This window comes from Poeciliopsis prolifica, unplaced genomic scaffold (assembly GCF_027474105.1).
Source record: "Poeciliopsis prolifica strain line A6 unplaced genomic scaffold, Auburn_PproV2 SCAFFOLD001, whole genome shotgun sequence".
Taxonomy (NCBI): Eukaryota; Metazoa; Chordata; class Actinopteri; order Cyprinodontiformes; family Poeciliidae; genus Poeciliopsis; species Poeciliopsis prolifica.
In genome coordinates, this window is record NW_026562376.1 from 219,349 (window position 1) to 240,701 (window position 21,353).

A 21,353-nucleotide genomic window follows, 5' to 3' on the forward strand; every position below is an offset into this window, starting at 1 on the left:
TCCCGGACTGAACAAACGGAGGCGGAGCATCGTGGCGGTTCATGGCTGGTAGTTTCTGAGAGTGATGACGAAGGTACCGTAAACATCCCGTATTGCTGCCCGGGTCTGAAATTCATCCCCTGCTCAACTGGTCCCATTGAACTGATATTGAAATCTGACAGTAACACCGATGTTGTGCCAGATTTACCAATCATTATTAGACTTTTTGTTTTAATCCAATTACTGGATTAATTGTAAGAATAATCGATAGAATACTCTTTAGTAAAGTAATCATTTACAACAGCCCTAGTTCATGGTATTTTCTGACATTGGCCATATGAGCCACCAGGGCGTTAAAGCTGAAATAAATTGTCATTATCAATTCAAACTCATGTCGCCCCTAACAATTTAAGTATTTACTATTTAGCTGTGTTTTGTGGGAATGTGGCTCTTTCAGATCAATTTGAGAATCAATTTTGATCATGTTTCACATTCTATGGACTCATGTAGCGCGTGGCGCTGAAATGAGGGTTAGGATTCTTAGATAAATCAGTTCTTTTGGTTCAACTCTACAAAGTGCTGGTATTCACAAAATGACACAAAGACAAAGCAGCACAACAATAAAAGCTTCTGGGTCCGTCATCCAGTCCAGAACCAAACCAATGCCAGCAGGCTTCCTACCACTATTTAGTCTGCAGACGCTCAAATCTCAGAGTGAAAGGTGAAAAGTTTGGGGTGTTAAAACAGGAAGTTTGTGCTAAACCCTCAGTTTCATTTGTGAAGATGAAAGTGAAAGAGACAAATAATAAAAATAAAGCAGAAGATTTTATACTGAGACATTTAGACTGAAATCACGAGAAGATGAAAGTGTTGTTTCCGTGGGAGAGTCTCAGACTAGAGCTGCAAATGGTGGTCTAATGGCGTGACTGTACAAACAGGAAGTGGTTGTTCTTTCTGTCCAAACTCAGATGAAACAACAGGAGGAAGTGGAGAAGAAGGCGGAGGTTGCCATGGAGATGTCTGATCTGGTGGTCTACTGCCAGCCTCGCAGCAAAGAGAAAGATCGCTTTGGTAAGCGCACCCTACGCATCAGCAGCATCACAGAACCACAACATCACAGAACCAGCAGCATCACAGAACCACAACATCACAGAACCAAACGCAGCATCACAGAACCAAACGCAGCATCACAGAACCAGCAGCATCACAGAACCAAACGCAGCATCACAGAACCACAGCATCACAGAACCAAACGCAGCATCACAGAACCAAACGCAGCATCACAGAACCACAGCATCACAGAACCACAGCATCACAGAACCAAACGCAGCATCACAGAACCAGCAGCATCACAGAACCAAACGCAGCATCACAGAACCACAGCATCACAGAACCAAACGCAGCATCACAGAACCAGCAGCATCACAGAACCAAACGCAGCATCACAGAACCAAACGCAGCATCACAGAACCAAACGCAGCATCACAGAACCAAACGCAGCATCACAGAACCAAACGCAGCATCACAGAACCAGCAGCATCACAGAACCACAACATCACAGAACCACAACATCACAGAACCAAACGCAGCATCACAGAACCAAACGCAGCATCACAGAACCAAACGCAGCATCACAGAACCAGCAGCATCACAGAACCAAACGCAGCATCACAGAACCAAACGCAGCATCACAGAACCACAGCATCACAGAACCAAACGCAGCATCACAGAACCAGCAGCATCACAGAACCAAACGCAGCATCACAGAACCAAACGCAGCATCACAGAACCAAACGCAGCATCACAGAACCACAGCATCACAGAACCAAACGCAGCATCACAGAACCAGCAGCATCACAGAACCAAACGCAGCATCACAGAACCAAACGCAGCATCACAGAACCAAACGCAGCATCACAGAACCAAACGCAGCATCACAGAACCAGCAGCATCACAGAACCAGCAGCATCACAGAACCACAACATCACAGAACCAGCAGCATCACAGAACCACAGCATCACAGAACCACAGCATCACAGAACCACAGCATCACAGAACCACAGCATCACAGAACCACAGCATCACAGAACTAAACACGTCCAGAACTAAATGCTCCAGATTTGTGTCGGCTCCCTCAGCGCTGAGCAGCTTCTGTGCTCGGTTGCCTCACCCAGGTGAGAAACCAACAGGATGTGATCAAAGGGAAACATTGTGGAGGCCCGACAACTTCCTGTCTGCTGTGACTCTAAACCTCAAAGTGTCAGTGGAGGCCTAACCCTCAGAGTGGAAAATATACAAATAGCTGCTAGAGCATTTTCCTGCTGTTCAACTGGTCTAGTCCAAGATCCTCTGGGTTCCTCTAACCTCCTATGACCCTCTGACCTTCTGATCCCCTCTCTCTCTCTGCAGACAGCTACAGCTATAAGGAGGTTCGCTCCTTCATGGAGAACAAGATTCCGGGAAAGAGCCGCACCAAGGACTTCCTGCGCTACAACCGCAAAGCTCTGAGTCGGATCTACCCCAAAAACCAGCGGGTGGAGTCCTCCAACTTTGACCCCTACCCACTGTGGGCAGTGGGCTGCCATATGGTGGCGCTCAACTACCAGACCGCAGGTACGGAACCAGGCAGGCACCCCTCGGGTCAGCCGAGTTGTCTCCACGATGACGGATCCTAGAGGAGGAGGAGAGAACGCATCTATTCTAGGGCTGGATGTAGGAGTCAGAGGGTTCAGGGGTCAGGATAGTAAAGCCATAACATCTCCAGAGAACGATGACTAGACCTGATTTTATTTTTCTGTTGGGTGAAGCTGCAGATGATCTTCAGCTTTTAAATGTAGAACACATTTCTCCTTTAAGATTATGAGTTTTGTGTTTTCAGCTTCAGATCGGAAGAGATCTGAAGGGCCTGACTTTCTCAGGCAAGCTTCATTCTTGTGTTTGAGGAAGTTTGTTTATTTAGAAACCTGAAGCTGATTGTTGTCTGGACAGATAAATACACTCAGCTGAACAGCGCCCTCTTCAGCCTGAATGGGAACAGCGGCTATGTGCTGCAGCCGGAGATGATGCGCTCCGACGGCTACGACCCGCATCAGGAGAAGAAGAAAGTCAAGTACAGCATCAAAGTCAAGGTAGAGTTCACCTGGATCCTGATTGGTTCCGGTCGGATGCTCAGTGGATCCTGACTGGTTGCTTTGTCCCCCAGGTGATCGCTGCCAGACACCTGCCCAAGCCGGGCCGCAGCATCGCCAGCCCGTTCGTGGAGGTGGAACTGTGCGGACACTCAGATGAGAAGTTCAAGACCATCGTGTACCGTGAGTGTGACGCGCCGCGAGAACGAGGCGGCGGTCCGCTGCGTGTCTCTAACCCGTCCGCTGGCTGCAGGTGACAACGGCCTGAACCCGGTGTGGAAAGCGCCAGCGGAGCCGGTGGAGTTCAGTGTGTTTGAGCCAGAGCTCAGCTTTCTGCGCTTCGTGGTCAACGAGGAGGACATGTTCTCCGACCCCAACTTCCTGGCCCAGGCCACACTTCCTGTCAAAGGCATCCGCTCAGGTGGGACGTCAGGGTGCTGCATGGTGGCTGCATCATAAGTGCAGTCCAGTCTGTGATTGCTCAGAAGGTTCAGACAGTGAACAGGTGAGAGGAGCTGCCGTAGCAACACGCCCAGGTGTATTGCTGGGGTTCAGATGACGTAGCTCCGACATCACCCAGTGCAGATGGAGGGCAGGAAGTAAATGTATTTATTTCTGCTGAACAGCACCAAAATGTCTAAAGTCTGAGTCCTGTACGGTTGTTCCTGCCGTTCTAACGGAGAGAAAAATTCACTTTATTTTCGTATTTTGAAGGCAGTTATTTCCAGGGACTTCATTTAAAAAACGTAGCGAAAAAAGAGGAGAAAAGTGGATCAACAATCTTTCCCGATTCACTCAGGCAGAAACGAGTCGAAGGCCATTTAATGCTTCTGTTTGTCCTAAATTTGACCCAACCTGAAACTGAATGATTTTATTCTCCAGGCTTTTGGAAACGTTCTTCTGGCTCGTGATGTGATATGAGGCCTGCAGCTCCAGGTGGTTCGTTATGTGGATCTAACTAACAATCAGGAAGGGAAATCCTCATGATTATAAGAAAAGACTTTTGTACCAAGATAATACGGATCATACCTTAAATATACACATATTTTTTTCAGATGCCTTCAGCATATTTAGGGCATTAGCTACTCGTTGTGACCCATTTTGCTTTGTTTGGAACCAGAGAAATCCACTTCCGGGCCTCCATCTGAATTCTGCGCGTCGTCCGGGTCACGTGTCTGAAACCCAGCAATAGGTGAACTCCTGTCAGCTGCAACAGGAACAACAAGCTTTACACAGGAAGTAGATTTGTTCAACGGAGGAAGTTTGCTGCACAAAAACCAACAAACCAAATAGTTTCACAAAATAAAATCCTGATTATGATGATCATAAATACATTTGGGCTGTGCAGCTGGACAATGTGCCAAGTATATTTGCAGAACTTCATTAACTACCGGAGTCCAAATGGGAACAGGAGTAATAAATCCCATTTAGCACAAATACATATGGCAAGCTTGCAGAAAACGTTTCACGCTGTATGTCAACCATTATACGTTCGTACATAAAAAACAGTGAAATACCATGAAAACCATTTTATTGCTCCAATGTTGCACATTTCTGCGACTGGTTTTATGTTTTTTTTCCTTGTCAGAACATGCTGGTTTACATTAGCTTCATTTCAGGATGCAAAACCTCACAGGAGAAAATCTGAGCAGAAACAGATTTTAGTGCATCAGGTCACTTTTCTTCTCTTCCATCAACCATGACCAGAATTCATCACTATTCATCAAATAACATGCTTTTCTTTTCTTTTCTTTTCTTTTTTTTCTTTTCTTTTCTTTTCTTGGTATGAATAGTTTAGCACAATGTGCTTCAGCCGGAAGCTTTCTTCTTCTACTGTTATGTTTTTTTCTCTGATGTCTAATGTAAACCCCACGCCACCTACTGGCAGTTTCTGGTAGCAAAAGAAAACCCTGATTAAAAAACAGATTTTCTGGTGCAGTAGAAACAAGAATTATATAAAACATTAACAATAACATTACATACACACACATGCATACAGATGGGGCTTACACAGAAATATGACAAACTTTCGTTTGGTTTTAGCCCTAACCCTACTCATAAATCAGCAAAAAAAAAATATTTCATTAAATTTACTTGAATGTTAAACTTTAAAAACAATTCGACACAATTAGAAAACAAGTTCTATTGATTCCCACGACCACTAGTGATTGTGCATTGTTCAGTTTATTGATCAGTTTGTGTGTCTGTTCCTCTCAGGTTATCGCTCCGTCCCGCTGAAGAACGGCTACAATGAGAACCTGGATCTGGCCGCACTGCTCGTTTACATTAATGTTCAACAGGCAGGGGTGAGTCAGTCAGTCAGTGAGCGCGCTCAGCCTGCAACTTCCTTCGTAACCTTTGACCCTGTGACCCGTCCAGAGAGCCGAGGAGGAGCTGTACTCGTCGTCCAGCCAGCTGAGGAAGAAGCAGGCGGAGCACAGCGAGCCCTTCCTGTACGACACGCACAGCAACCTGCAGCGGGCTGCGCTGCCCCACCAACACGGCCAGCTGGTTCGCGAGTCCAGCGAGAGACACAGGTACCTGGTCTCCATGGCAACCACTCATTTTTCAGTCATTGTTGCAATACAATGTGAAGAAGAGGGATTTTATCTCAGGTGTGAGCTCAGGCTGACAGAGCAGCGGTCCGTTGCTGTTTAGTGACGCTCAGGATTTCATCCAATAAGAGACTGGCTGGCCAAGTTCCGCCCCCTCCTTTATCATACTTAACTCTGATTGGTCAGCTGCAGAAGGCAGAACTGACATCATCGCTTCTCTTTTAAACTGATTCTGCAGACAGAACAATTAATCATGATCATATTTTGGAAAGAGACGTAAATCAGGCCATTTTTGTTCTCGTTATACCAAATGCTGCCACTAGGGGCGTGTAGCGCAAGAGAAACTAAGAAACGTTTAAAGGGATCCAAGATTAGTTGCAACAATGGCCTTTATTTGGGTTATTTTAGATGTAATAATATTGTAGGTCAGTGGGTCTTGGATGGCTGGCATCCTGCATGTTTTAGTCTCTCCCTGGTTTAAGGCACCTGGATCCAATGATGACTCGTTTGAGGCCGAAGCAGAACTCTGACCTGCTGAAAAGGGTGTTGGTACCAGGGAGAGAAGAAAACATGCAGGATGGCTGGCAGTCCTCCAGGACCCACTTTGGGCATCCATGCTGTAGGATATTTAGTTTTTATACATTTTAATAACATATTGTCACAGGAATGTCGCTATGTTGTTCATGCTGCAATGTAAAAAATTACATGTAAGGAGGGTAAGCTTCCTGGCTCCCCCAGCCAAAACAGTGCTGAGTAACGTCATCATTAAGCCTTTCTAATTTGAACCGCAGTGCATTAAACCCGATCAGAACTAGAAATAACACGTGATGATGAGGAGGAGCAAATAGAGGAAGAGTTGGCCACTGCTGCTGCCTTCAGCTTCATAATGAAACAATGACTGAGACTCACCTCCGGTCACTGCGTGGTCCGGTACCCGGTACCGGAGCTCTGTCCGCTTCGGCAACAGCTGTCACTAGTGGTGGTTTCACATTCAGTACGATTGCAATAGCTCCGTTAGCATTTCTAGTAAAGATAGCTCCATTAGCATTTCTAGTAGAAATAGCTCCGTTAGCATTTCTAGTAAAGATAGCTCCATTAGCATTTCTAGTAAAGATAGCTCCATTAGCATTTCTAGTAGAGATAGCTCCATTAGCATTTCTAGTAGAGATAGCTCCGTTAGCATTTCTAGTAAAGATAGCTCCATTAGCATTTCTAGAGATAGCTCCATTAGCATTTCTAGTAGAGATAGCTCCGTTAGCATTTCTAGTAGAGATAGCTCCATTAGCATTTCTAGTAGAGATAGCTCCATTAGCATTTCTAGTAGAGATAGCTCCATTAGCATTTCTAGTAGAGATAGCTCCATTAGCATTTCTAGTAGAGATAGCTCCGTTAGCATTTCTAGTAGAGATAGCTCCGTTAGCATTTCTAGTAAAGATAGCTCCATTAGCATTTCTAGTAGAGATAGCTCCGTTAGCATTTCTAGTAAGATAGCTCCATTAACATTTCTAGTAGAGATAGCTCCGTTAGCATTTCTAGTAGAGATAGCTCCGTTAGCATTTCTAGTAGAAATAGCTCCGTTAGCATTTCTAGTAGAGATAGCTCCATTAGCATTTCTAGTAGAGATAGCTCCATTAGCATTTCTAGTAGAGATAGCTCCGTTAGCATTTCTAGTAGAGATAGCTCCATTAGCATTTCTAGTAGAGATAGCTCCATTAGCATTTCTAGTAGAGATAGCTCCGTTAGCATTTCTAGTAGAGATAGCTCCATTAGCATTTCTAGTAGAGATAGCTCCGTTAGCATTTCTAGTAGAGATAGCTCCGTTAGCATTTCTAGTAAAGATAGCTCCATTAGCATTTCTAGTAGAGATAGCTCCGTTAGCATTTCTAGTAAAGATAGCTCCATTAGCATTTCTAGTAGAGATAGCTCCGTTAGCATTTCTAGTAGAGATAGCTCCGTTAGCATTTCTAGTAGAAATAGCTCCGTTAGCATTTCTAGTAGAGATAGCTCCATTAGCATTTCTAGTAGAGATAGCTCCATTAGCATTTCTAGTAGAGATAGCTCCGTTAGCATTTCTAGTAGAGATAGCTCCATTAGCATTTCTAGTAGAGATAGCTCCATTAGCATTTCTAGTAGAGATAGCTCCGTTAGCATTTCTAGTAAAGATAGCTCCATTAGCATTCTAGTAGAGATAGCTCCGTTAGCATTTCTAGTAGAAATAGCTCCGTTAGCATTTCTAGTAGAGATAGCTCCATTAGCATTTCTAGTAGAGATAGCTCCATTAGCATTTCTAGTAGAGATAGCTCCGTTAGCATTTCTAGTAGAGATAGCTCCATTAGCATTTCTAGTAGAGATAGCTCCATTAGCATTTCTAGTAGAGATAGCTCCGTTAGCATTTCTAGTAGAGATAGCTCCATTAGCATTTCTAGTAGAGATAGCTCCGTTAGCATTTCTAGTAGAGATAGCTCCGTTAGCATTTCTAGTAGATAGCTCCGTTAGCATTTCTAGTAGAGATAGCTCCGTTAGCATTTCTAGTAAAGATAGCTCCATTAGCATTTTTAGTAGAGATAGCTCCGTTAGCATTTCTAGTAGAGATAGCTCCGTTAGCATTTCTAGTAGAAATAGCTCCGTTAGCATTTCTAGTAGAGATAGCTCCATTAGCATTTCTAGTAGAGATAGCTCCATTAGCATTTCTAGTAGAGATAGCTCCATTAGCATTTCTAGTAGAGATAGCTCCGTTAGCATTTCTAGTAGAGATAGCTCCATTAGCATTTCTAGTAGAGATAGCTCCATTAGCATTTCTAGTAGAGATAGCTCCGTTAGCATTTCTAGTAAAGATAGCTCCATTAGCATTTCTAGTAGAGATAGCTCCGTTAGCATTTCTAGTAGAGATAGCTCCGTTAGCATTTCTAGAAATAGCTCCGTTAGCATTTCTAGTAGCGATAGCTCCGTTAGCATTTCTAGTAGAGATAGCTCCGTTAGCATTTCTAGTAGATAGCTCCGTTAGCATTTCTAGTAGCGATAGCTCCGTTAGCATTTCTAGTAGAGATAGCTCCGTTAGCATTTCTAGTAGAGATAGCTCCCTTAGCATTTCTAGTAGAGATAGCTCCGTTAGCATTTCTAGTAAAGATAGCTCCATTAGCATTTCTAGTAGAGATAGCTCCGTTAGCATTTCTAGTAGAAATAGCTCCGTTAGCATTTCTAGTAGCGATAGCTCCGTTAGCATTTCTAGTAGAGATAGCTCCATTAGCATTTCTAGTAGCGATAGCTCCGTTAGCATTTCTAGTAGAGATAGCTCCGTTAGCATTTCTAGTAGAGATAGCTCCGTTAGCATTTCTAGTAGAGATAGCTCCGTTAGCATTTCTAGTAGAGATAGCTCCGTTAGCATTTCTAGTAGTGATGGCTCCGTTAGCATTTCTAGTAGAAATAGCTCCGTTAGCATTTCTAGTAGAGATAGCTCCGTTAGCATTTCTAGTAGAGATAGCTCCGTTAGCATTTCTAGTAGAGATAGCTCCGTTAGCATTTCTAGTAGAGATAGCTCCATTAGCATTTCTAGTAGAGATAGCTCCATTAGCATTTCTAGTAGAGATAGCTCCGTTAGCATTTCTAGTAGAGATAGCTCCGTTAGCATTTCTAGTAGAAATAGCTCCGTTAGCATTTCTAGTAGCGATAGCTCCGTTAGCATTTCTAGTAGAGATAGCTCCGTTAGCATTTCTAGTAGAGATAGCTCCGTTAGCATTTCTAGTAGCGATAGCTCCGTTAGCATTTCTAGTAGAGATAGCTCCGTTAGCATTTCTAGTAGAGATAGCTCCCTTAGCATTTCTAGTAGAGATAGCTCCGTTAGCATTTCTAGTAAAGATAGCTCCATTAGCATTTCTAGTAGAGATAGCTCCGTTAGCATTTCTAGTAGAGATAGCTCCGTTAGCATTTCTAGTAGAAATAGCTCCGTTAGCATTTCTAGTAGCGATAGCTCCGTTAGCATTTCTAGTAGAAATAGCTCCGTTAGCATTTCTAGTAAGATAGCTCCATTAGCATTTTTAGTAGAGATAGCTCCGTTAGCATTTCTAGTAGAGATAGCTCCGTTAGCATTTCTAGTAGAGATAGCTCCGTTAGCATTTCTAGTAGAGATAGCTCCGTTAGCATTTCTAGTAAAGATAGCTCCATTAGCATTTCTAGTAGAGATAGCTCCATTAGCATTTCTAGTAGCGATAGCTCCGTTAGCATTTCTAGTAGAGATAGCTCCGTTAGCATTTCTAGTAGAGATAGCTCCGTTATCATTTCTAGTAGAGATAGCTCCGTTAGCATTTCTAGTAGTGATGGCTCCGTTAGCATTTCTAGTACTGATGGCTCCGTTAGCATTTCTAGTAGAAATAGCTCCGTTAGCATTTCTAGTAGAGATGGCTCCGTTAGCATTTCTAGTAGTGATGGCTCTGTTAGCATTTCTAGTAGAGATAGCTCCATTAGCATTTCTAGTAGAGATAGCTCCGTTAGCATTTCTAGTAAAGATAGCTCCATTAGCATTTTTAGTAGAGATAGCTCCGTTAGCATTTCTAGTAGAGATAGCTCCGTTATCATTTCTAGTAGAGATAGCTCCGTTAGCATTTCTAGTAGTGATGGCTCCGTTAGCATTTCTAGTACTGATGGCTCCGTTAGCATTTCTAGTAGAAATAGCTCCGTTAGCATTTCTAGTAGAGATGGCTCCGTTAGCATTTCTAGTAGTGATGGCTCTGTTAGCATTTCTAGTAGAGATAGCTCCATTAGCATTTCTAGTAGAGATAGCTCCGTTAGCATTTCTAGTAAAGATAGCTCCATTAGCATTTTAGTAGAGATAGCTCCGTTAGCATTTCTAGTAGAGATAGCTCCGTTAGCATTTCTAGTAGAGATAGCTCCGTTAGCATTTCTAGTAGAGATAGCTCCGTTAGCATTTCTAGTAGAAATAGCTCCGTTAGCATTTCTAGTAGAGATAGCTCCATTAGCATTTCTAGTAGCGATAGCTCCGTTAGCATTTCTAGTAGAGATAGCTCCGTTAGCATTTCTAGTAGAGATAGCTCCGTTATCATTTCTAGTAGAGATAGCTCCGTTAGCATTTCTAGTAGTGGCTCCGTTAGCATTTCTAGTAGTGATGGCTCCGTTAGCATTTCTAGTAGAAATAGCTCCGTTAGCATTTCTAGTAGAGATAGCTCCGTTAGCATTTCTAGTAGCGATAGCTCCGTTAGCATTTCTAGTAGAAATAGCTCCGTTAGCATTTCTAGTAGAGATGGCTCCGTTAGCATTTCTAGTAGTGATGGCTCTGTTAGCATTTCTAGTAGAGATAGCTCCATTAGCATTTCTAGTAGAGATAGCTCCGTTAGCATTTCTAGTAAAGATAGCTCCATTAGCATTTTTAGTAGCGATAGCTCCGTTAGCATTTCTAGTAGAGATAGCTCCGTTAGCATTTCTAGTAGAGATAGCTCCGTTAGCATTTCTAGTAGAGATAGCTCCGTTAGCATTTCTAGTAAGATAGCTCCATTAGCATTTCTAGTAGAGATAGCTCCATTAGCATTTCTAGTAGCGATAGCTCCGTTAGCATTTCTAGTAGAGATAGCTCCGTTAGCATTTCTAGTAGAGATAGCTCCGTTATCATTTCTAGTAGAGATAGCTCCGTTAGCATTTCTAGTAGTGATGGCTCCGTTAGCATTTCTAGTACTGATGGCTCCGTTAGCATTTCTATTAGAAATAGCTCCGTTAGCATTTCTAGTAGAGATAGCTCCATTAGCATTTCTAGTAGCGATAGCTCCGTTAGCATTTCTAGTAGAGATAGCTCCGTTAGCATTTCTAGTAGAGATGGCTCCGTTAGCATTTCTAGTAGTGATGGCTCCGTTAGCATTTCTAGTAGAGATAGCTCCGTTAGCATTTCTAGTAGAAATAGCTCCGTTAGCATTTCTAGTAGCGATAGCTCCGTTAGCATTTCTAGTAGAGATAGCTCCGTTAGCAATTCTAGTAGCGATAGCTCCGTTAGCATTTCTAGTACAGATAGCTCCGTTAGCATTTCTAGTAGAGATAGTTCCGTTAGCATTTCTAGTAGCGATAGCTCCGTTAGCATTTCTAGTAGAAATAGCTCTGTTAGCATTTCTAGTAGTGATAGCTCCGTTAGCATTTCTAGTAGAGATAGCTTCGTTAGCATTTCTAGTAGTGATGGCTCCGTTAGCATTTCTAGTAGAGATAGCTCCGTTAGCATTTGTAGTAGCGATAGCTCCGTTAGCATTTCTAGTAGAGATAGCTCCGTTAGCATTTCTAGAAGAGATAGCTCCGTTAGCATTTCTAGTAGCGATAGCTCCGTTAGCATTTCTAGTAGAGGTAGCTCCGTTAGCATTTCTAGTAGTGATAGCTCCGTTAGCATTTCTAGTAGAGATAGCTCCGTTAGCATTTCTAGTAGCGATAGCTCCGTTAGCATTTCTAGTAGAGATGGCTCCGTTAGCATTTTTAGTAGCGATAGCTCCGTTAGCATTTCTAGTAGCGATAGCTCCGTTAGCATTTCTAGTAAAATAGCTCTGTTAGCATTTCTAGTAGAAATAGCTCCGTTAGCATTTCTAGTAGCGATAGCTCCGTTAGCATTTCTAGTAGAGATAGCTCCGTTAGCATTTCTAGTAGAGATAGCTCCGTTAGCATTTTTAGTAGCGATAGCTCCGTTAGCATTTCTAGTAGCGATAGCTCCGTTAGCATTTCTAGTAAAATAGCTCCGTTAGCATTTCTAGTAGATAGCTCCGTTAGCATTTCTAGTAGCGATAGCTCCGTTAGCATTTTTAGTAGCGATAGCTCCGTTAGCATTTCTAGTAGCGATAGCTCCATTAGCATTTCTAGTAGCGATAGCTCCGTTAGCATTTCTAGTAGAGATAGCTCCGTTAGCATTTCTAGTAGAGATAGCTCCGTTAGCATTTCTAGTAGAGATAGCTCCGTTAGCATTTCTAGTAGCGATAGCTCCGTTAGCATTTTTAGTAGCGATAGCTCCGTTAGCATTTTTAGTAGCGATAGCTCCGTTAGCATTTCTAGAGCTAACAGATAGCGATAGCTCCGTTTAGTAGCGATAGCTCCGTTAGCATTTCTAGTAGAGGTAGCTCCGTTAGCATTTTTAGTAGCAATAGCTTCGTTAGCATTTCTAGTAGCGATAGCTCCGTTAGCATTTCTAGTAGCAATAGCTCCGTTAGCATTTCTAGTAGAGATAGCTCCGTTAGCATTTCTAGTAGAGATGGCTCCGTTAGCATTTCTAGTAGAGATAGCTCCGTTAGCATTTTTAGTAGGGATAGCTCCGTTAGCATTTCTAGTAGTGATAGCTCCGTTAGCATTTCTAGTAGCAATAGCTCCGTTAGCATTTCTAGTAGAGATAGCTCCGTTAGCATTTCTAGTAGAGATAGCTCCGTTAGCATTTTGTAGTAGTGATAGCTTCGTATTTCTAGTAGCGATAGCTCCGTTAGCATTTTTAGTAGCGATAGCTCCGTTAGCATTTCTAGAAGCGATAGCTCCGTTAGCATTTCTAGAAGCGATAGCTCCGTTAGCATTTCTAGTAGCGATAGCTCCATCAGCATTTCTAGTAGCCATAGCTCCGTTAGCATTTTTAGTAGCAATAGCTCCGTTAGCATTTCTAGTAGAGATAGCTCAGTTAGCATTTTTAGTAGCGATAGCTCCGTCTTTCTAGTAGCGATAGCTACGTTAGCATTTCTAGAAGCGATAGCTCCATTAGCATTTCTAGTAGCGATAGCTCCGTTAGCATTTTTAGCAGCGATAGCTCCGTTAGCATAAAGTTGGCCTTGCTGTGATTGTACACAGAATGGACCTGATGATGTCATCAACCCAGAGGCGAACAAATCCCTCCCTGGTTGGAAAAATATATCAAAAGACGGTTTTGAAGTAATTATGAGTTCTGGCGAATGACAAACAGCAATCTGTTAGTTAATAGATACATTGCAACATGTTCAACTAGTCCTGGATCCTTTTAATGATTTTATATCTTTTCCTTATGAAGGTTAAAGCAGCAATATAAAACATTTAGATTTTGTTTCCTCTTTAACCCTTTAGTGACTAAAGAACAAAATCAAAGTTTTTAATATCAGGTCAGATTCACTTATTCACTCTGCAACTTTAACTCTTATTCGTCTTCAGGTCAAAGGAGAAGAAGATAAACAACAGCAAGTTTTACACCTGAGGACTCACCTGTCCCTCTGTCCACCTGTCCCTCCGTCCACCTCTCCCTCCGTCCACCTGTCCCTCCGTCCACCTGTCCCGATCTTCACGGTTTGATCTTTTCTCTTGTCGACTGAAGGGCAACAATCTGATGTTATTAATGGATAAATTGTATTTATTTAAGTCAAACCATTTCTGGGTCTGATATTTTAGCAGGTGTGGAAATGTTACAGGTGTCTCAGACAGGAAGTGTGGAATAATTCTGCTTCCTGCTCTTGTGATGGTATTTATTTCTTGCGGTTCAATCTGCTGATTTTTCTCCTTTAACACCTGAAATCAGAAGAATTTAAAGTGAATATGTGTTAAGCTGAAAGTTTGGATGTTAAATGATGCAGATTATGTTCCTGAAGCCATTTTCCTGTGTGACTTTATCTTCATAAATAATAAATAAATGTGTGCTCATTTCAACGATGTTCCCTATTTATTTCATTCTGCTCCAAATGCATTCTGGAAACTTTGGAGCTGAATCAGTTCAAACTGAAAATGTGATTTAGTTTTAATTCTAAATTAAGTTTGCATCTCAGCGATTCCTGCATCATCTGGATTATTTGGGGAGTTTTATGGATTATGTCCTGAAGTTTAGAAACATAATAAAGAGAATATTCAGCTGACGGAAACAAAATCAGCTTTTTCTTGAGTAAGGCCATCAGTTCCTCTTGTCAGAGGACAGGAGTCATGTGAGTCCTGGTCACTGTGAGAGCTGATACAGACCAGGCACGTGCAGAGGGGGTTAAAGGGGGCTTGAGCCCTGCCCCTTTTATCCTTGATGCCCCAGTGCCCTTTTTCAGTTTTTTTAAAATTTTTTCTCTGTGTGTCAGAAGGCCTGCTCGTGCTCCTCAGCTATAATATTTAGCTAAATAAAATAATTCATCAAAATAAAGTGGCCTGGCCCTCAGTCTGGTGATGACTCTCAGTTTCTGCCTCCAAGTTGTTCAGACTCTGGTCCATGGTGAGGAGGAAGATCTCAACTATCAAATTATGGCCAAGAATATTTGTTCATACATTGTGAATAAAAACGTGGGTCTGATGTTGACTTGGAAAAACTTTCTATTTATATTTCATAATTGTCCTGCAATAGCGGGAAAAAACCCACCTCGACTAAACACAGAAAAGCTTCAGCAACAGAGAAACTTCTGACTTTAATCGTTCTGCAAAAGCCCGGTTCTGCAGGCAGACTGGGTCAGAACCACTGACAGATAGAAACAATGTCTGATTTATGTCAGACATCCTGATGTGAGGCACGGTACCGATTGCACCCCGAGTCACAACTCACCCGGTACCACCGGGTTTCACCCAATACCACCCAATACCACCCGATACCACCCAATACCACCCGATACCACCTGATACCACCCGATACCACCTGGTACCACCTGATACCACCCAATACCACCCGTACCACCCAATACCACCTGGTACCACCTGATACCACCCGGTACCACCTGATACCACCCAATACCACCCGGTACCACCTGATACCACCCAATACCACCCGGTACCACCTGATACCACCCAATACCACCCGGTACCACCTGATACCACCCAATACCACCTGATACCACCTGATACCACCTGATATCACCCGGTACCACCCAATACCACCCGATACCACCTGGTACCACCCGATACCACCCAATACCACCCGATACCACCCGGTACCACCCAATACCACCCGATACCACCCGGTACCACCCAATACCACCTGATACCACCTGATATCACCCGGTACCACCCAATACCCAATACCACCCGGTACCACCCGATACCACCCGATACCACCCGATACCACCCGGTACCACCCAATAGCACCGGATACCACCCTGTACCACCCGATACCACCCAATACCACCCGGAACCACCCAATACCACCCGATACCACCCGGTACCACCCGATACCACCCGATACCACCCGATACCACCCAATACCACCCGGTACCACCCAATACCACCCGATACCACCCGGTACCACCCGATACCACCCAATACCACCCGATACCACCCGATACCACCCGATACCACCCGATACCACCTGGTACCACCCGATACCACCCGGTACCACCTGATACCACCCAATACCACCCGGTACCACCTGATACCACCCAATACCACCCGGTACCACCCAATACCACCCGATACCACCCAATACCACCTGGTACCACCCGATACCACCCAATACCACCCGGTACCACCCAATACCACCCGTACCACCCGATACCACCCGGTACCACCTACTGACTGCTGGCTCTGCTTCTCCTTAGCGTTTCTACCAGGCGGGTTAAAGCTGCTGCTGACTGGATCTGGGTTGGAGGTGAATGACTGTAAACAGAAGTTTCTGCAGAACCTCAAGTGTTAAAGGAAGACAAAGAGTTTATAAAATATAAATATCAATAAGGTGAGTCTGTGAGAAGGAGACCAGGTTTATTGACCAAGTTTAAAATCAATCACTGATTATTGGTTATTTGCTGTGATGTATTTGTGAACAAACCCAATTTAAACACAAAGATTACGCCATATTGTAGTCATGGTAACACAACAATCAAACTATCAAGATGATTTTTTGAACTTTTACAAAGTAAACTTCCTAATTCAATTCTGAATGAATTTTTTTTTCTCCGCTAATGCATTGAATAAAATTTTATGATATCGTTATTCTCTATAAAAGATGTTACAGGTTTAGATCTGTGTTACAATTAAACCATTTCTGGAGGCCCCTGAACATCTGGGACCCCTAAACATCTGGGGCCCCTGAACATCTGGGGCCCCTAAACATCTGGGGCCCCTGAACATTTGGGGCCCCTAAACATCTGGGGCCCCAGAATGTCTGGAGGCCCCTGAACATCTGGGGCCCCTGAATGTCTGGAGGCCCCTAAACATCTGGGGCCCCTAAACATCTGGGTCCCCATGTCTGGAGGCCCCTGAATGTCTGGAGGCCCCTGAACATCTGGGGCCCCTGAATGTCTGGAGGCCCCTGAACATCTGGGGCCCCTGAATGTCTGGAGGCCCCTAAACATCTGGGGCCCCTGAACATCTGGGGCCCCTAAACATCTGGGGCCCCAGAATGTCTGGAGGCCCTGAACATCTGGGGCCCCTGAATGTCTGGAGGCCCCTGAACATTTGGGGCCCCTGAATGTCTGGAGGCCCCTGAACATTTGGGGCCCCTAAACATCTGGGGCCCCTGAACATCTGGGGCACCTAAACATCTGGGGCCCCAGAATGTCTGGAGGCCCCTGAACATCTGGGGCCCCTGAATGTCTGGAGGCCCCTGAACATCTGGGGCCCCTAAACATCTGGGGCCCCTGAACATTTGGGGCCCCTAAACATCTGGGGCCCCAGAATGTCTGGAGGCCCCTGAACATCTGGGGCCCCTGAATGTCTGGAGGCCCCTGATTGGCCCTTACCAGGAGCTACTAAGTTCTCTTTGCCTCAATATCCCAATCTTACAATTCTAGATCTAAAGGTGCAAACATCAAACAAATTATATAGAGTTAAACGCTTTGAGTGTTTTTGGTCTATAAATCATCTGCAGCCAAATTGTTCTAGAGGTTAAATAGATATTATTAGGGCTTAAATGGTAAAATGGCTGCAAATGTTTTTATTTCATAACTTCATAACCTTTGACCTCTCTCCAGTCTGTTTAACATCTACATTCTCAGATCAAACGTAGCACCTGTTGGGGAAAATATGCTACATTTTCTTGCATGTACTACTATATCATTATAGTAGGATCCACTTAGATTCTTAATTAGGATCCACTTAGATTCTTAATTAGGATCCACTTAGATTCTTAATTAGGATCCAATTAGATTCTTAATTAGGATCCAATTAGATTCTTAATTAGGATCTAATTAGATTTTTAATTAGGATCCACTTAGATTCTTAATTAGGATCTAATTAGATTTTTAATTAGGATCCAATTAGATTCTGGATTATTACGTTGCTGTTGCTGTGTTGTTGTTCGGTGTTTAAGATTTTGTTCACTGTGGCTTTTTTTAACTTTGAGCCCCTGCCCCTCCAAATGTTTCTGCCCGGCCCTGATACAGACGATCAATATTCAAACATCAACATTATCTCCAGCATTACAACAGAAATGATTTAGCGTTAAAATGTGAAACCAGGTTAGACACCAGAGGGCGCTGTTGAGTCAGCCTTAGTGTGTGTGTGTGTGTGTATGTGTGTGTGTGTGTGTGTGTGTATGTGTGTGTGTGTGTGTGTGTGTGTGTGTGTGTGTGTGTGTGTGTGTGTGTGTGTGTGTGTGTGTGTTATTGTCCTGATATTAATGAGTTACCAGGTGAGAGGCTCCTGGGAGCCATATGGGAGGCGGTGCTGGGAGAGAGAAGCAGATAGGAGGGAGGTGACGAAACACTTGTGTGTGTGTGTGTGTCTGTGTGTGTGTGTGTCTGTGTGTGTAGGAGGAGGAAGTGTGTTCTTGCCTCTGTTAGTGCCCAGTAGCAGCAGGAGAATGCTGTGCTGCTTCTTGTTCTCTGGTTTAAAACAGACCTAATTCTGCAGCTCCTGATCTGAACAGTGTGGAGTGCTGCTGTTTTTCTGAGGCAAATCTCCAGAAGAAAATAACATGGTGGACTTCCCCTCCAAGGTAACCACGGAGACCAGCTCCCCACAGCCCCAGCAGGGGGCCGGCAGGCTGCGGGGGCTGGTCTCCGATGCCACGTCCAGGATGGACATGTCGTTCCTGCGCAGTGTCCCGGCGGCATTGATGGCGGCTGAAACGGTAAGAACGGCTCTGACCCGGTTCCTACAGACTGAACCACCATCAGTGTCTGAACCAGAGATAATCCATGTAAACAGACGACGTTTCACCTGAAAGAAGCAGAGAAACACACAGAACGTTCATTATAACAGTTTTAGCTACTTTAGCTCCAGAACCATGATGGCACCTGGCAGCTGAATGGCAGAAAAGACAAAGTGAGAGAACAGCAAATATCAACCTCATCTTCCTCTGAGGTGTAGATCTAATTTTCCTCTTGATTTTTCTTCAAAATGGGAAAGACAAGAGAAGCTGGATTACTTCAAGACCTGAACAGGAAGTCATTTCCATTTATTTGAAATTTCAAAGTAAAGTACCGATTATACAATCAAGTTCTGGTGTCCAGCATCCTAGTGATGGTTTCCAGTCCAGTTCTGGAACAACTGGGAGCTTTCTGTGGTTCTGCAGCAGCACATCCTACAGACTATGGAGTGTTCTGGATTGTCAACATCACTCTGCTAGCATCACTTTGTTAGCATGAATGAAGCCGGAGTGAAGCCGGAGAGAAACCGGAGAGAAACCGGAGTGAAACCGGAGCGTTCCTGCTGGTTGCTGTTCTCTGCATCATTCCAGCTCTGAATGTTACAGAGGAAGATCTGCAACAGATTCACAGAGAATTCATCACCAGACCAAAAATTGAAATGGTTTCATAAATTCATTCTGGTTCTGATGGTTCTGGTTCTGGTCTGCTGGCCATCTCCTTCTGCAGCCTCTCTTCCTCTGCGCTGCAGGTATTGGGCCTGCTGCACTGGGCTCTGATTGCCGGCGCCCCTACTGGCTGCACCACGCCTACGGCTGGGTGATGTTTGTGGCCGTCTCTCTGTGGATCCTCACCACCCTCCTCTTCCTCGTCCTGCTCTTCAGCGTCCCCCAGAGGCTCTCCGCTGTTCCTGGACCATGACGGTAGGTGGAGCGGCTCATTTCTGGGCCTTGCTGAGGTCCGGTGGTATGGTACCGATACAGTGAGGTAAAGAAGGTGAAGTAGAGAAGATTCTTGGTTAGCAGAACCTGACCCGGTTTGGTGTCGTTTGCAGGTGATGATGTATAACGAGTGGCCGCCCTGCTCTACCTCACCGCCTCCTGACCAACGCCGCCGGTCCGGAGGTTCAACGCGTCCTTCACGGACACATCGGTGCAGCCGCTGTAAGTTCTCCATTATTCCTCTGAAAGGCCCCACAGCATGATGCTGCCGCCACCATGCCGGAAAGCCTCACTCCTCCAGGCAGGCACCTTGTGGATGTGTCTCATCTGATCATGAAGAAGACGCCTGAAGGCCTGCAGGAGGCCGCTGAGTTTCACTCTAAAGGCTCCAGAACCCAAATAGTTTGTGAAATGAATCTTCCTCCTGTGGAAGCTGGAGAAAGTTTCCCGTTAGACCGAAACCCCAAAGCCTGGAGCAGAGACTACCCACCAAACAGGTCCAGGCTTTGGTTCTGAACCTCTCTGGACGGATCCAGTACATCTGGACCGGGTTGGACGGATCCAGTACATCTGGACGGTCTGGACCGGGTTTGGACCGGATCCAGTACATCTGGACCGGGTTTGGACCGGATCCAGTACATCTGGACGGGTTTGGACCGGATCCAGTAATCTGGACGGGTTGGACCGGATCCAGTACATCTGGACCGGGTCTGGACCGGGTTGGAAAGGATCCAGTACATCGGACGGGTCTGGACGGATCCAGTACATCTGGACCGGGAGGATTTAAAGTCTGACATGGAAAAGTACAGATCAGGAGTTTTACAGCCGCATGACGCCACCACACCCACAGATCACCTGATCAGCTTTTACTGGGTCGACTGGTTAGCGACAATGCATCACGAGTTTCAGATTAAAGGTGTGAAAACTTTAACCTTTGACCCTGTGCAGCAGGAAACCAGGGATCTGATCAGAAAATGATTCATGAAGTCAATACTTAACAAGATTTCACTGAACTCCACCTTCAAATGGCTTCTTCTCAGATGATGGTCAGGTGAGCAAGAGACAGCAGCCAACAGGTTGAGGTCAGAGGTCAACAGCATGGAGGCTTGCATCAACAGGGACTGGAGAACCAACCAGCTGTTGATTGGTTGCTTCTGCAGGTGGGAACCATCAGGGTTCCTGCTGTGCAGCTAGCAGGTGTAACCCTAACCCTGCACAGCTGTTCAGGGAACGGCTGTTCAGGGAACGGCTGTTCAGGGAACGGCTGTTCCTGCAGCCCTGACTGCGACCGTCTGCAGATGTTTCTCCTCTCCCTGCAGTTCTTCGGAGCGGTGCTGACGCTGCTGTACGGCGCTGGAACTTTCCTGTCCTACCTGGACTGGAGGGCCGACGGAGGAAACGCCGCCACCAGCACCGTGCCCACCTAAGACCACCAGAACCAGGACCACCAGAACCAAGCCTCCACATTGACCCAATCATCATCTAAGCTCAGCAAACCAATTAAAGGAAAGAAAGTCGGCAGCTTGATGATAAAAGTCTAAATTATTTAGATCAAAGTGTTTTTGTTTTCCTTCATTTTAAATGAAAATGTTTGTTTACATAGAAGGATCTGATCCAGATGTGATCCAGATCTGATCCAGATGTGATCCAGGATCTGATCCAGATGTGATCCAGGATCTGATCCAGATGTTCATGTTTTCATTTATGTTTTCACTGTAATCAGATTTTTAAAGCTCATTTTATGAAATATATTTACAATAAAGGACTTTCAGTGAATTTCATTGAAAAATT

The 21,353-nt window shown here is 44.6% G+C and overlaps 1 protein-coding gene and 1 pseudogene across 2 annotated transcripts in view; both read left to right on the forward strand.

The window, feature by feature from the left end:
* Window positions 1-14,284, forward strand: part of plcg2 (phospholipase C, gamma 2) — a 40,866-nt gene extending 26,582 nt beyond the window's left edge. For both annotated transcript variants that reach the window (XM_055029762.1, XM_055029770.1), the window contains exons 26-33: window positions 948-1,050; window positions 2,389-2,592; window positions 2,968-3,107; window positions 3,182-3,290; window positions 3,361-3,528; window positions 5,325-5,413; window positions 5,487-5,644; window positions 13,796-14,284. In XM_055029762.1, coding sequence (XP_054885737.1) covers window positions 948-1,050; window positions 2,389-2,592; window positions 2,968-3,107; window positions 3,182-3,290; window positions 3,361-3,528; window positions 5,325-5,413; window positions 5,487-5,644; window positions 13,796-13,838 — 1,014 coding nt within the window. In that variant the 3' untranslated portion in view covers window positions 13,839-14,284. The remainder of the gene's footprint in view (window positions 1-947; window positions 1,051-2,388; window positions 2,593-2,967; window positions 3,108-3,181; window positions 3,291-3,360; window positions 3,529-5,324; window positions 5,414-5,486; window positions 5,645-13,795) is intronic.
* A 3,991-nt stretch (window positions 14,285-18,275) lies between these two features.
* LOC129361746 (plasmolipin-like) lies at window positions 18,276-21,338 on the forward strand (annotated as a pseudogene).
* Window positions 21,339-21,353: the final 15 nt, after the last annotated feature.